The 14,715-nt window shown below is 44.4% G+C and overlaps 1 protein-coding gene across 3 annotated transcripts in view; it reads right to left on the reverse strand.

Annotated features, from left to right (window-relative positions):
• BORA (BORA aurora kinase A activator) overlaps positions 1–14,541 on the reverse strand; it is a 163,642-nt gene extending 149,101 nt beyond the window's left edge. For 2 of the 3 annotated variants that reach the window (XM_030200571.1, XM_030200568.1), the window contains exons 1-2: positions 14,324–14,535; positions 5,476–5,694 (exon numbers count right to left, since the gene is read on the reverse strand). In XM_030200571.1, coding sequence (XP_030056431.1) covers positions 5,476–5,631 — 156 coding nt within the window. In that variant the 5' untranslated portion in view covers positions 5,632–5,694; positions 14,324–14,535. Of the gene's footprint in view, positions 1–5,475; positions 5,695–14,323 lie in introns of all 3 variants that reach the window. The other variant, XM_030200569.1, reaches the window with a different exon arrangement.
• Positions 14,542–14,715: the final 174 nt, after the last annotated feature.

Here is a 14,715-nt window from a genome sequence, read left to right on the forward strand (position 1 = left end):
TTCTTCCAACACAATGGACAAGATATTCAAAAACATTTACATGTAACAGGCTGCCATTAAACATATAAATGATCTACTTGAATTTTCAGAAGTACTATACAAATACTGCAGCTGAAAATTCTGACAGAAAGCCCCAGCATTATCTGAATAGTGTTAAGGTGGAGCACGGACATTACCCCAACTATACAGCTAATCAATGATATTCAGCATCTATCCAGACAGCTAAGCTGTATAATGTAGGCCTGCAAAGAGGCTGTCTTTAAATAAACCACTCAGCTACAAGGATTGCACAGCTGAACATCGCTTGCTATCTGTATAGTGGAGGTGATCATCATTCTGTTATGTACACTATATTCAGTTCTATACATAGTGCAGCTGAACATGCTTTCTGAGTCTATGACAACTGGTAACATTTCTGTGGTCAGCCTGCAGCCTAAGCATAATGGTATCTATTATTTAATAATTTATTACATTTGTATCCCACATTTTCCCCGCATAGAATTAAGCTCAATGTGGCTTACAGGTTCCGGAGAGGAGAGTACCAACTCCGGGAATATATACAGAGTGGAAAATAGAGTAACAGTAGGTGAAGGAAGCTGATAAGGTTCCGGAAAAGAGAATACAACTCTGGGACGAATATATAGTAGCATATAGAGAGAAGTAATCCCAATGAGGCTGATAGGTCTCCAGGGATGGGACTACAGCTTCTAGTGAGCAATACAGAGTAGGATAAGGGTAGAAGTACACGTAATTATAACTGGAGTGGTAAAATTTGTACAGTTTGAAGTAATAGGATTATGTAGAAGGGGTACTGTTCATTTCTTAGATCGAAAGATGTGATGCATTGTTCATGAATTAATTCGGGTCTGTGGGGTAGGCTATTCGGAAGAGGTAAGTCTTGAGGTCTTTTCAAAATTTTAGATGGGTGTTCGCAGATCTAGTGTTTCTAGGTAAAGCATTCTAGAGCTGGGTGCAAATGTAGGAAAAGCTGGATGCATATGTTGATTTGTATTTTAGTCCTTTACAGTTTGGGTAATGCAGATTTAGAAACATTCTTGATGATTCAATGTTTCTAGTTGGTAAGTCGATAAGTTTGGTCATGTAGGTTGGGACCAGACCATGGGTTATTTTGTGGACCAGAGTGCAAATTTTGAAGGCTATTCGTTCCTTGATTGGTAGCCAGTGTAGTATTTCGCGTAGGGGTTTAGCACTTTCAAATCTCATCTTTCCAAAATGAGTCTAGCTGCTGTGCTCTGCGCGTCTGGAGTTTCCTTAAGATCTGTTCTTTGCATCCCGCATATACAGCGTTACAGTAGTCAACATGTGATAGTACCATTGTTTTAATTATGTTATGGAAAGTTTCCCTTAGGAAGAATTGTTTGATCCGTTTGAGTTTCCACATTGCATGGAACATTTTCTTCGTGGTGGCAGAGGCTTGGCTCTTCAGTGTTAGGTTGGTGTCAATAGTAATTCCAAGGATCTTCAGTTTCTCCGATATTGGAACAGTATGTTCTGGAGTTTTTTATGGATGAAGGGAGGTTTGTTTTGTGGTGAGAAGAGAGAATAAGGCAGTGAGTTTTTTCCTTGTTGAGTGAGTGCCGATGCCCAGGCATCCATTAAGCTTATATTTAAACAATTTTTATTGAACAATAAAACAATACTACAAACATCACTTGTAAATTGTTCAACATTTTCCATATATATGTTTCCCCCCCCCCCCCTTTTTCCCCCTAGTCAGTCATAATCTTGGCTGTATTAATGGCTACTGCACAGCAGGAAACAGACAATAGGGCAGCCACGCACAAGATGCTGTTATAACCCCTCTGGTACCCCTTCAGCATTTATACCTCCATTGGATTCCAAGCAACAAACTTTAATCCCCTACCTCCCCCCCCTTCCCACCAATCTGTCAATAAGTGGAATTTACAAGCCGTTACCTAATAAAGATGTTACATCTACCTTCCCATTATACCGCAAACTTGAACCTTACCAAAAATGGTATCCCCTAGGATTCGGAAATCACTTGTTGGTTTGTGACTTGTCCCCCCACCCCTTCTGCAAAGCATCCATTAAGCTTAAACTAGTCTTTATTGCAACAGTGATTTCTGTTGGATTAGAGTTGAATGGTATGTAAATGGTGACGACATCCGCATACAGAAAAGGATTAAGATTATGCTTGTATAGAGCATGAGCAAGGGGGATTATCATCAGATTAAATAATATGGGTGAGAGGTGAACCCTGGGGTACTCCACAATCGGTACTCCATAATGGTGATATGTTTGAGTTTCCTTTTACTTGATAAGATCTCGTGGTTAGGAAACCCTTAATCCATTTGCGTATATTCCCTCCTATGCCTATCCTGTCGAGTATTCTTAATAGTATATAGTGGTCAACCATATCAAATTGCAAGAGGAGTAAGTTTTTACCTAATGCGATTTCCTTTTTGAACTTGGCTAGGAGAGTTACCAGGACGGTTTCCATACTGTGGAGAGATCTGAAGCCCGACTGTGATTCATGAAGGATTGAGAAATTGTAGATGTATTCAGTAAGTTGTTTAGCTACAATGCTTGCTATCAGTTTGGTTGTAAGTGGGATGGATGCCACAGGTCAGTAGTTGGTGACATCGTTAGTTTTCTTTTTGGTGTCTTTTGGTAATGGTGTTGAGTAGTATATTACCTTTGTCTTTGGGGAATATGCCATGCTGGAACAAGAAGTTGAGGTGGGAGTTAAGTTCAGTGATGAATCGAGGGGGGGGTTCATTAGATAATTGGGGCAGGTGTCCAATTGACAGTAGGCTGTAGAGATCTTATTGGTTGCTAGTGCTATTGTTTCTTGTGTGACCTGGGCAAAATTTGTCCAAGTTCGGTCGTCTTGGTATTCTTCTGAGCATGGGTCTAGCTCATTAAGAAAGGTATTAAGGTTGGTGTAGTCCTGTGACATATTTTTGCATAGATCGACAATTTTGCCTTGAATAGTTAGCAAGATTGTCCTGGATTCATGATTTGTGAGAACACTGGTTTTATGTCTAGTAATTTATCCAGTAGCTTGTATAACTTTTTCATGTCTTTGTAGTCACAGAACCTAGTTGTTCCATTATAGTAGTTCCGTTTGGATTTTTTTATTTCTTATTTGTATTTTCTATGTGATTCTTTCCAAGCATTTAGATTTTGATCGTTTTTGTTTTTTTCTCCGGCTCATTCGAGTTGTCTTGTTCTAGATTTTAATTGTTTCACATTTTCGTTGAACCATTTGTGAATGGTTTTTGTTCGTAAAGGAGCTAATTCATTTAGAATGGTGATACATTCTCGATTCCCAATCTGCAAGATAGTGATGAATCACATGGAATAACCAGTTGTTGTCGTTAAATTGCTTGCCAGAATGCAGTTGGTCCACTTACCTCTGGTTTGGTAAGATTTTTTTTCATCAGCTTTGAGATGCCTATTCTTTAGCCAATGTAGGGTCAGATTTAATTTGAACTGATCTGACCATGGAATCTCCATCTATTTGTGGTCAATGACTTTAATGATTTGGTCTGATGCAAATTTATGGGTTAGCAGGTCAAGTGTGTGGCCTTTTCTGTGGGTGGCATTCGGATGTGGCCATTCGAAATCCCATAGTTGGAAGAATTCCTTACAATCTTGGACACCAGTTGAGTCTGGGTCTTCTAAATGAAGGTTTATGTCCCCAATGACTAGTATGTTTGAGTTAGATGTACAAGTGGCCGATATGAAATCCATTAGGGTTATATATGCTTTGCTCCAAGTGCCTGGCGGTCTGTGGAATAGGATGCAATTTAGAGTGCCAGCTACACTTTTATGTTGCAATCTGATTGAGGCAATTTCTAGTTGAGGTGTGATTGATTCAGCAGTGGTTTCTCAAGTGAGATGGGATCTATAGATTATGGCAATGCCTCCGCCTTTTTTATCTATTCTGGTCCAGTGTGTAATGTTGTATCCCAGAGGGAAAAAGTCCAGTATTATGGGATCTTTTCGGTCACGGATCCAGGTTTTGCTGATGAAGAGTAAAGCTAAGGTTTCCGATGTGATCCAATCTTTTATAATTTCTGTTTTGTTTACTGTTGATCTGGCATTGATGTAACCTATTTGAATTGTAAAGTATGGATCTTCCGTAATGGTGAAAGTGGGAACCTTTATTAGTTGTTTTTCATTACGTTCATTCTGGCTCCTTTGTGTAATAGCGAGTGATTTCGGTTTTGCACTTTATCAGGGGATCCTATGTGATCTGTTGTTCTAAGAATGAACTCATGGGGGAAAGTGGAGTGCTGTTAGGGGTAATGTTTTTTATGAAGTGAGGTTTATCTGGACTAAGTTTGTGAAGTAAAGAAGGAGTGTGCTTGTAAAAGTATGAGAATGATGAAGGAAGAGGGTATATGAATTCGTGGGTGTTTATGATATGGTACCCAGTTATGCTCTGCTTCTTTTTCTCAAGGGTGTATCCAGTCGACTGGTAATTGTGCCGTTTAGTGTGTGAATGTATGAAGATGAGTATATATTAGAGTGTTTATGTGATTCAAGGACAGTCAGTTGTGGACTTTGCTTGTGGGTCCAAGGTCGTAGGCTCCAACTGCAACTTGGACAATCCTGCAAGTGTCAGACCTTCTACTTTCAGGTCTTCCCTTCCGTTTCCTCTATGACCTTGGTAGAGACCTGTCCCATAAGGAGTAAGGATCTTATCCTCTGATTTGGCACTTTTTCCACCCTTTACAGTATAGTGGTTTCTTTGTCTGGCCTGCTTTCTAATTCGGTTGGGGAGATGTGCTACATTTGATTAGCGGCTAGGGTTCTTGTATCTTTTTCTGCACCACTTCTGAGACCTATCCCACTACGATTTCACTTTGCTACCTTCGTTAGGATGATGGGGGCTCCTTCCTCTTTCTATATGAAATGCAGACTCAACTTACTGGAACACTGAAATATTAAAGGAATCTTCAAATACATTCAAGATATTTCCACATCTATTGCCTTCATATATACATTGCTTTCTTAACTGGGACCAGTCAGTTGTCCGTAAACCAGATATATGCCGCAGCACTGTCAGATATATAGTATCTGCTTTACAAAGGCCTCTTTCTCCTTGTTCTGAGTGCTGGAAACTGCTCTCCCAATGTACAAAGGAGCAGAGGACTTGAAGCAGGTGAAGAGCTCAGAAGGCAGCACACATTCAAATAACAGTTAGTGATGTCACCCACCAGTATCTGCTTTACAGAGGACGCTTTCTCAATGTTCTGAGTGCTGGAGACTGCTCTCCCAATGTACAAAGGAGCAGAGGACTTGAAGCAGGTGAAGAGCTCAGAAGGCAGTGCACATTCAAATAACAATACAGTTAGTGATGTCACACACCAGTATTAAAATCTTCTACTTGCAGAATATGCTTGATAATTTTGATACCACTGAAAAAAAAAAATAGACTAACAACACTACCCCAACAAAAGAAATATTATAATAAAATCTTACCAAGGATGACTTTGATGATTTAAAAATGGTAGGGCTGGAAAAAATTGGGTCTTGCAGACTACAGTAATCACTTGGACTTTCAAATGGATTGAGAACAGTGGCTCGCCCAGGAGTCTCAGGTGTTATTTGTAGTCGAGCTTCTTTAACATCTGCCATTGCAGATCTCCTCTTTTCTGCATTCACTCTCTAAAACATCGTTGAATATGAAAAGTCTAGCTCCTAGGAGGGAAAGGGAAAATTAGGTTCTTACCTTGATAATTTTCTTTCCTTTAGTCATAGCAGATGAAGCCATTACGTATGGGTTATGTCCATCAACCAGCAGGGGAGATAGAGAGCACTCAAACTTTCACAGTGCCCTCTTGGCCAGCTAGCTCCACTGCCTCTTCAGTATTTGAAGCTTCCAAAGCAGTATGGCAAACCGCAATGGGAATCACAAGAGCTTTCCTCACAGCGAACGATGGCCCATCACAAGGGCATGAACTCATAAAGGAGGGAATGCACATCCTCCTGGAGGGAATAAACTCATCCTCCTTATTGTATAAGTGGAGGGGAACACACATCCTCCCAACACACTGGAGGGAATGAACTCATCCTCCTATTTATAGAACTGGAGGGGAACACACACGCCTCCTGGAGGGAATGAACACATCCTCCTAAATCCTGAAGACTGTTTTCCAACTGCTCCCAATGAGAGAACATATCTACAGGAAAAACTGAACCCAAAACAGCATTAATCAATCAAACAATCAATCAATCAGGGAGGGCTCATGGATTCATCTAAGACGACTAAAGGAAAGAAAATTACCAAGGTAAGAACCTAATTTTCCCTTCCTTGTCATCAAGCAGATGAATCCATTACCAATGGGATATATCAAATCAATCCCTAGATAGGGTGGGAACAGGCCACACCACGCGCCAGCACTTGTGCTCCAAAATGCGCATCCCTCCTGTCAGCCACATCCAGCCTGTAATGTCGGGCAAATGAAAGCTTAGACACCCATGTCGCTGCACTGCATCTCTCTTGAAGAGAGAGTGGTCCAGTTTCAGCCCAAGAAGAGGAAATCGCTCTTGTGGAATGTGCCTCAAAGGCTTCAGGCGGAGGCCGGCCAGAGAGCAGATATGCTGAAAAAATAGCTTCTTTGAGCCAACGAGCCAGAGTAGCTGTAGACGATGGACACCCTCTGCGAGGACCTGACAACAAAAGAAAAAGGTGATCAGAGGTCCTGAAAGCATTTGACATGCGCAGATATTGCAACAGAGCCCTTCGCACATCTAGAAGGTGCAACTGCCAAAAAGATTCTGGAAACTCCTCTCTACAAAAGGAGGGCAGAAAAATAGGCTGGTTTAGGTGAAACACTGAAACCACCTTAGGCAGGAAGGAAGGCACAGTACGTACCATAACTCCGGACTCTGAGAATTGCAGAAATGGGTCTCGACAGGACAGCGCCTGGAGCTCAGACACCCGTCTCGCCAATGTAATGGCCACCAAAAGACTGTCTTTAGGGTCACATCCTTCTCCGAAGCTCGCCTAAGTGGCTCGAAGGGCGAACACTGAAGGGCCTTTAAAATTAACCCCAGGTTCTAGGCCGGACACGGAGCCCACACGGGAGGACGGAGCCGAAGCACCACTCTAAGAAACCGTGCAATATTCGGATAAGCAGCCAGGGAGAGACCATCCACCTTCCCCCAAAAACATGCTAAGGCTATCACTTGAACACGCAGGGAATTATAGGCCAGGCCTTTTTGTAAACCATCCTGCAAAAAGTCAAGTTATCGGCGAGACAGAAGCCCACATGGGTGTAATCGCTTTAGCAGAACACCAAGCCTCAAACTGGCGCCAAATCCGGGCATAGGCAACGGAAGTGGAATGCTTGCGGGCCTGAAGGAGAGTGGAGATGACCTTGTTGGAATAGCCCTTGTCTTTCAATTGAGCCCTCTCAATAGCCATGCCATAAGACCAAAGCAGCAGGCGTCCTCCATGGTTACCGGCCCCTGTGACAACAGGTTCGGTACCAGACGCAAAGGAAGGGGATCCTCTACCAGCATCTGCCGGAGGTCCACATACCACGGCCGCCTGGGCCAATCCGGGGCAATGAGAACCACCTCTCCTTGATGTAGCCAAATCCGCAGGAGTACTCGCCCTATCAAGGGCCAAGGAGGGAACACATACAGGAGGCCCTGAGGCCAGGGTTGAGCCAAGGCATCCAACCCCGCCGAGCGAGGATCTCTCCGTCTGCTGTAAAAGTATGGGACTTTGGCATTTGCGCTTGACGCCATAAGATCCGCTACGGGCATCCCCCATTTGGCACAGATCTAAAGGAACACTTCGTCTGCCAATTCCCACTCCGCTGGGTCGATTTATGTAGGCCACTGCTGTCGTATTGTCCGACAGAACTCTGACAGCCAGTCCCTCCAGGGTCGTGTGAAAGGCCAGAAGCACCTGGAATATCGCTATCAACTCCAAGCGATTGATGGACCACTCCGAATCCTCAGATGTCCAGAGACCCTGGGCATGCCTTCCCTGGCAATGTGCTCCCTAGCCCTTCAGGCTCGCATCTGTTACCACCAGGCACCAATCGGGGAGCGCTAGCAGCATTCCTCGCCGCAGCATACTGTCTGAGAGCCACCATTCCATACTGAGCCGGGCCGCAGGGAACCACGTGAGTCTGTGCTGGTAATCCTGAGATATTGGAGACCATCGATGAAGCAGGGAGCACTGCAGAGGTCTCAGGTGCGCTCTCGCCCATGGCACCACTTCCAAGATGGCCGTCATCGACCCCAACAGCTGGACTATGTCCCAAGCTCCCGGGCGAGGCATCCTCAGGAGCGGACGGACCAGGTTCTGAAGCTTGCACCGCCTTTGCTCGGGTAGAAAAACAAACCCCGAAGCTGTGTCGAACTGGACCCCACAAATATTCTAGAGATTGAGAGGGGGTCAGGTGACTTTTGGCCATATTGACGACCCAGCCCAGAGATTGAAGTACTGAGACCATTCTGGCTGTTACATGACAACTCTCTTCTGCAGAGTCCGCTCTGATAAACCAGTCGTCGAGGTACGGGTGAACCCGGATACCCTCGCGCCTGAGAAAGGCAGCTACTACCACATTACCTTGGAAAAGGTTCGGGGAGCTGTGGCGAGGCCAAAAGGTAAGGCCCGAAACTGGAAATGTTTTCCCAACATCGCAAACCGGAGAAACCGTTGGTGCGGGGGCCAAATAGGAATGTGCAAGTAGGTTTCTTTCAGGTCCAGAGACGTGAGAAACTCTCCTGGCTGTACCGCCACAATGACGGAGCGCAGGGTTTCCATGCGAAAATGCCGCACTCTTAGTGGCTTGACTTCCTTTAAGTCGAGTATGGGCCGAAAACACCCTCCTTTTCGCGGCACCACAAAGTAAATGGAGTAACAACCGTAGCCAAGCTCGGCGGGAGACACAGGGACCACCGCCCCAAGGTGCAACAAGCCTTGCAAGGTCTCCTCTACCACCGCCCGCAGAGCCGCAGAGCCGCATCGGGACTCCACAAACATGTCTCTCACCGGGGCATTGAATTCTAATCTGTAGTCATCTCTGATCAGGTCCAAAACCCACTGATCTGAGGTAATCTTGACCCATTCCTCGAGAAAGACGAAAAGACATCATCCAACTGCAGGAATCGAGGATTGGGCCGGCGCACCATCATTCAGGGTCGCCCATGAACTCCAGGCTTTGAGCGGGCAGCTGCGGAACGTTTGTCCGAGCGAAATGAGTTCCTCTGCTGAAAGCAGGCACGTGAAGTAAACCCAGCAGAACACCCTGGGCGATATCTTCGAGCTTCACAGAAGCGAGGTCTGGAAAAGGAGGGAACCGTCTGACCCTTGAAAGAAGGCCGTGGCCTATCCTCGGGTAAGCGCTGGGGTTTAGCATCCCCCAGGCCCTTGACAATTTTCTCCAACTCCTCACCAAGTAGGAGAAAGCCTTGGAAGGGCAACTTCACCAACCTTTGCTTAGAGGCCATATCAGCCGCCCAATTCTGTAACCATAGAAGGCGGCGAGCCGCCACAGCCATCTGTTTAGCCGAAGCTCTGACCAGATCAGAGGGCGTCAGCCAAAAATGACAAGGCCGACTCCATCCGCGGTGCCACCTCCGCAAGGGGCTCCGCTCCATCTCCGGGCTGTTCCACTGCCTGTTGCAACCAAGTGAGGCAGGCTCGAGCAGCATAACAACTGCACACAAATGCCCGTAAGGCTAGGCCTGAAATCTCAAAGGACCGCTTCATTGCTGATTCCAGACGCCGGTCCTGCATGTCCTTCAGAGCGATCCCTACCTCTACTGGGAGGGTAGTCTCCTTCGTCACAGCCGTGACTACGGCATCCACTTTAGGCTGGGCCAAGTGTGCCAAGTGCTCCTCACTAAGAGGGTATAAGTGCCCCATTGCCCTGGCAACTTTCAAAGGCACCTCAGGGTCAGCCCATTGAGCCGAAATAAGCTCTTGGATGGAGTCATGCAAAGGAAAGGCTCAAATAGGCTTCTTAGAACTTGCCATCCTCGGATTACCAGAGGAGGCTTCACCCATCACAGGATCAATAGAGAGGGCCTGCAGGGCATCAGAAATAAGCACTGGCAGCTCCTCACGGTGGAAAATCCTAACCACAGTAGGATCATCCGGATCCAGTGGCAATCCTACACCTTCCTCTGGCTCTTCGGACCACGAAGGCCTGACAGACCCCTCAGAATCCCCACAGCCCGATCACGGGGGGGGGGGGGGGGGGGTGCGCGCCACTTTCTGAAGGGGAATTGACCCTTTTGCACTTGTCTTGCGGCCAGCTATCTGGGGGAAAAACGCCTGATGGCAATCCCAGACTGGTCTCCACCGGAGGGGAACCAGGTATCAAAGAAGAGTCAGACATCTGCGGCAGAGCTCTTTTTAACATGAATGCTTTATGTAAAAGCAACACAAACTCAGGGGAGAAAGGCTCACCCTGGCCTCCCGGTTCCAATCCGGGTAAGCAGCTCCTCTGGTAGCCTCCATCCGAGGCTCCCCTCCGGCCTCAGACCCCTCCGCACCTGCGGGGATCGAGCCATGCGGTGCATCCAAGATGACGCCCGCTGCCAGCGCCACCGAGCGGGAAGAAACATCGCTCGCCATGCTCGGGCCGGCCCTGACGTCTGAAAAGCACGATTTTACAGAGCCCCGCTGCGGATCTGCGCTTGCCACAACGTGAACAGCGCTTAACAACCTCCGCAGCCATCGCCAAAAATGGCGTAAAATTCAAAATGGCGGATTCGCACCAAAAAACGTCACGATCGCGGGCCCTCCCCAGAGGAGCTACAAGACTCTCTTACCTCACCAGACCGAGTCCCAGAGCTCCGGTCACACTGCACAGACAGAAGGAAGCCTCAGAATTGCAGCGCTAAAAAGCGTGTCGCGGTTTTTTTTTTTACACCATGAGGAAAGTTAGAGGCAACAGCTACAGAGGCACTCCGGAGGTTCAGGAGAGTGGGAAAGGCAGGGAAAGGACGAACCAATGTGCCTGCACCCACAGAGAAGAGTGTGGGAAAGGCAAGGATAGGGCAAACGTATATGCCTGCATCCACATCGGGGGGCCGGGTAAGGCAGGGAAAGGGCGAACCTATGTGCCTTTAAAGTGGGCATCACCAGCCACAACACCCCTGCTATAACTGGCAAAAGCACAGGAGCCACCCCAGGCAGATTTCTGAAGGAGCTGAATAAGCTGCGTCCAACCCTGCTGGGCAGATAGAGAATACTGAGAGGCAGATGGAGCTAGCTGGCCAAGAGGCACTATGGTTTTCAGTGCTATCTCCCCCTGCTGGTAGGTGGACACAACCCATTCGTAATGGATTCATCTGCTTGATGACAAGGAATTGTATATTGATAGGTATTCACCAATTCACTAGAGATGTATTATGTCACTTCACAATATTAAAAAAAAAAAAAAAAAAAAAACACAGGGAAAGGTATATGCAAACAGAAATCAATAGCATTACCCAACATCAAGAAGCAAACAATAATATTTGAATACAAATGCATTTTATCTTGATAAAGTAAAAAAATAAGAGTAAAATCAGACAGCTTTAATTTGATTCTGTTGTAAACTGATTTGCATGGTCCCCAGGTTGAGAAAGTTGTGTGTGTGTGTGAATGTATAGGTATAAAAATGCTAAGGACCCTGTTTACTATGCTGAGCTGTAAGTGCACAAACATTTTAGCATGCAGTAAAAATTGGCGCACAATAACACTACCCATACGAATATAATAGGTGTCTCTACCATTAGTGTGCACTAAAAAGTTAGTGTGCCTACAGTGCGGCTTACTAAACAGAGCCCTAAAGGTATTGATCCTGTCTCCTCAAACAGCTTTAAAACCTGAAGGAATTAACAATGCCAAACACTGGTGTCATGGCTACCCTAACCAAGGGAATCCTGGCCAGAGATGCAGGTCTAATATCCTATGGCAACCAATACAAAAGTGCATGGCAACTGCATGACAATACATCTCACCAGTCTAGCTGGATCTATTGTGTGCATAATAGCTTCATACCCTTAGCTATATGCTTATCATTCCTGGTCTTCAACAAATATTGACTCACTGTGCTAATTCATTACATTAAGTCACCTCAAGACATTTCATTAGGAATTATATGTAACCCTGAAATGAAAAAAAATTGTACCAATTAAGGGCTCTGTTTACTAAAATGTACTAGCATTTTTAGTGCATGCTAAATGCTAGAGATAAATGGACATCTCTGCTAATTTTTAGCCTGCGCTAAGAACACTAACACACCTCTAGCGAAGATTAGTAAACAGGGCCCTAAATTCATTTTACTAATAATGAAATGTTCAGTGGATCATTGCCGGTTTGATTTAAAATTTATACGAGTAAAAATTCTTCCTCAATGTTGCAAAATCAACAGATTTAGCGCCCTGTTTACAAAGAAGAGCTAGCAATTTTAGCACATACTACCCGTGTAGATGCCCATAATATTCCTATGGGCGTCTACACAGTGTGCACTAGTTTTTACAACTTGAGTAAAAATTCTTCCTCAATTTTGCAAAACTAACAGATTTAGGGCCCATACTATTCCTAGGGCATCTACATGGTTAGTGTGCGCTAATTTTTAGCATGTGCTAAAAATGCTAACGCGCCTTTGTAAAACTAGGCCCTTAAAGTCATCATCAGTATACTGAACTGTTGTCTCCTTTGCCAAATCAATCAACCAAAGTTTGCAGGTATCAGGATGCATAAGCCAAAAAAAAAGAACAGCCTAGACCCTGAAAGAAAATAAGCATCATTGTCCCAGTAAACTTAGATTCTTAGTACTAAAAATATTTCTAGTCTTATGTATGTTTTCAATGTTTATTCATGAATTTGATTACTTTATTATATTTGTGTACTTGTATTTTTTTTATTAGTCTTTTAGGTGATCACTTTAAATTTAGAAAAATATTATAAAGCCACAGTTTTGCTAGAAATTAAAATGTTTGACTTGTGGAATACGAAGTCCACTAAATTTAGAATGGGAATGGGAAATGGGACTTGATATACCGCCTTTCTGTGGTATTTTGCAACTACATTCAAAGCAGTTTACATATAAACAGGTACTTATTTTGTACCTGGGGCAATGGAGGGTTAAGTGACTTGCCCACAGTCACAAGGAGCTGCAGTGGGAATTGAACCCAGTTCCCCAGGATCAAATCCACTGCTCTAATCACTAGGCTGCTACTCCTCCACACACACACACCTGATGGACAGTGCCTATCAGTCTACACTGTTATGTATAACTTCTTCCTGCAACTGCACTATTGCAGAAACAAAATGCAAATCTTAGCATAATCAAAAAAAAACTCTATACATCATCCAGACGAGTACAAGGTGTATAGACATTTGCTAGAGTTCACTGCTGTGAACTAACTCTAGCTACATGGCCCAGCATATCCCAGAGGCTGTCTTTGTGCCAGCCTTTGTTTAGAAAAAAAAAAATCATGCCATTCTATATCTTGGGGTGGTTGTTAGTAGCTATACCTAGACAATTTCTCCTCTTTTACTGAACACCTAAATCTAAAATAGAGTTCTCAAATAAGGGCCACAAACAGATTAAGTTGTCAGGGTAACTACCAGTACTATTTTTACTAAACATATTTGCAACCACTCTAAGGCAGTGGCTTATTTACCTTGCTTTGTTAGCTCTAAAAATCTGAGCCAAATGTTTTTTAAACTGCCTTGAAAACTCCAAAGACACAGACCAAAGCTTAAAATCCTCGTCTGCCAAAAGCAACTTCCAGCTATTGTGCTTGGCAAGGCAACTACTACTTTCAGAAAACAAATAGTTCAGAAAAACACTTATTACTAAACAACAGACACAGTATTAAGAAAAAAAACAAAACAAAACATCATCATCTCGGATATCTAAAAGTTAAAGGCAGAAGTCCCAAGGTCCTCGAGTAGGATAGCAGATACAGGCTTCCCATAGTAAATATGAACGAGATGTAGGCCACGTAGTGTGGGAGTCTGAAAAACTCACTACATTGCGACCCTCAAGAGCCAAAATTCGGAGACCAATGCGTGCCTAAAAGAAATAGTTGAGAAGGAAACCAGGAGAAAGCACCCTTTTAGAACAAAAACTCCCAAAACACTACAGAATCGCTGTCCATGATTCGCAAAATCCTTTGTACCTACTCATCTCAGTAACAGTAAAAGTACGCTTATAAATGATTTAACATAATTCAGGTCACATTCACATCATTATGAAACGAGCAACCACATTTTACAGTGAAAATGTTTACTAACAGATCCTGAAACTTTATTACAACTCGTAAGGGGCTGTGAAAAAGAGAAACAGAAAGTTCTTACCCCGTGTCTCAGACCGAGGCAGAAACTACAGCGATCCTAGCTCTCAAACAAAGCTTTCGCCTTTATTTCAAAACGGCTAATATTAGTCTCGTTCTACAATTAAACAAAGAGAACTGAAAAAGAAAGACTTATTCACGTACCTACAATAATAAACCTCACCCTACCAATTTCACCAAACTCTCGCCACTTAACACTCTATAACACAACGTCAATTCTCTCTATCTGAAATTGAGAGCCTAGGCGAAGCACTTTAATTTTCCTGGTCTTTCTATTCATTGGCCAATCGGTGAGAAGCACTTCCGCTTCTCAACCAATCAGTTACCAATAGGTCTCCCGTTATCCAATGAAGCCGCACTTGCTTCAGAAATTCGAATGGAAACTCCCCGCCCCTT

The sequence above is a fragment of the Microcaecilia unicolor genome, chromosome 4 (genome assembly GCF_901765095.1).
Source record: "Microcaecilia unicolor chromosome 4, aMicUni1.1, whole genome shotgun sequence".
Classification (NCBI taxonomy): domain Eukaryota; kingdom Metazoa; phylum Chordata; class Amphibia; order Gymnophiona; family Siphonopidae; genus Microcaecilia; species Microcaecilia unicolor.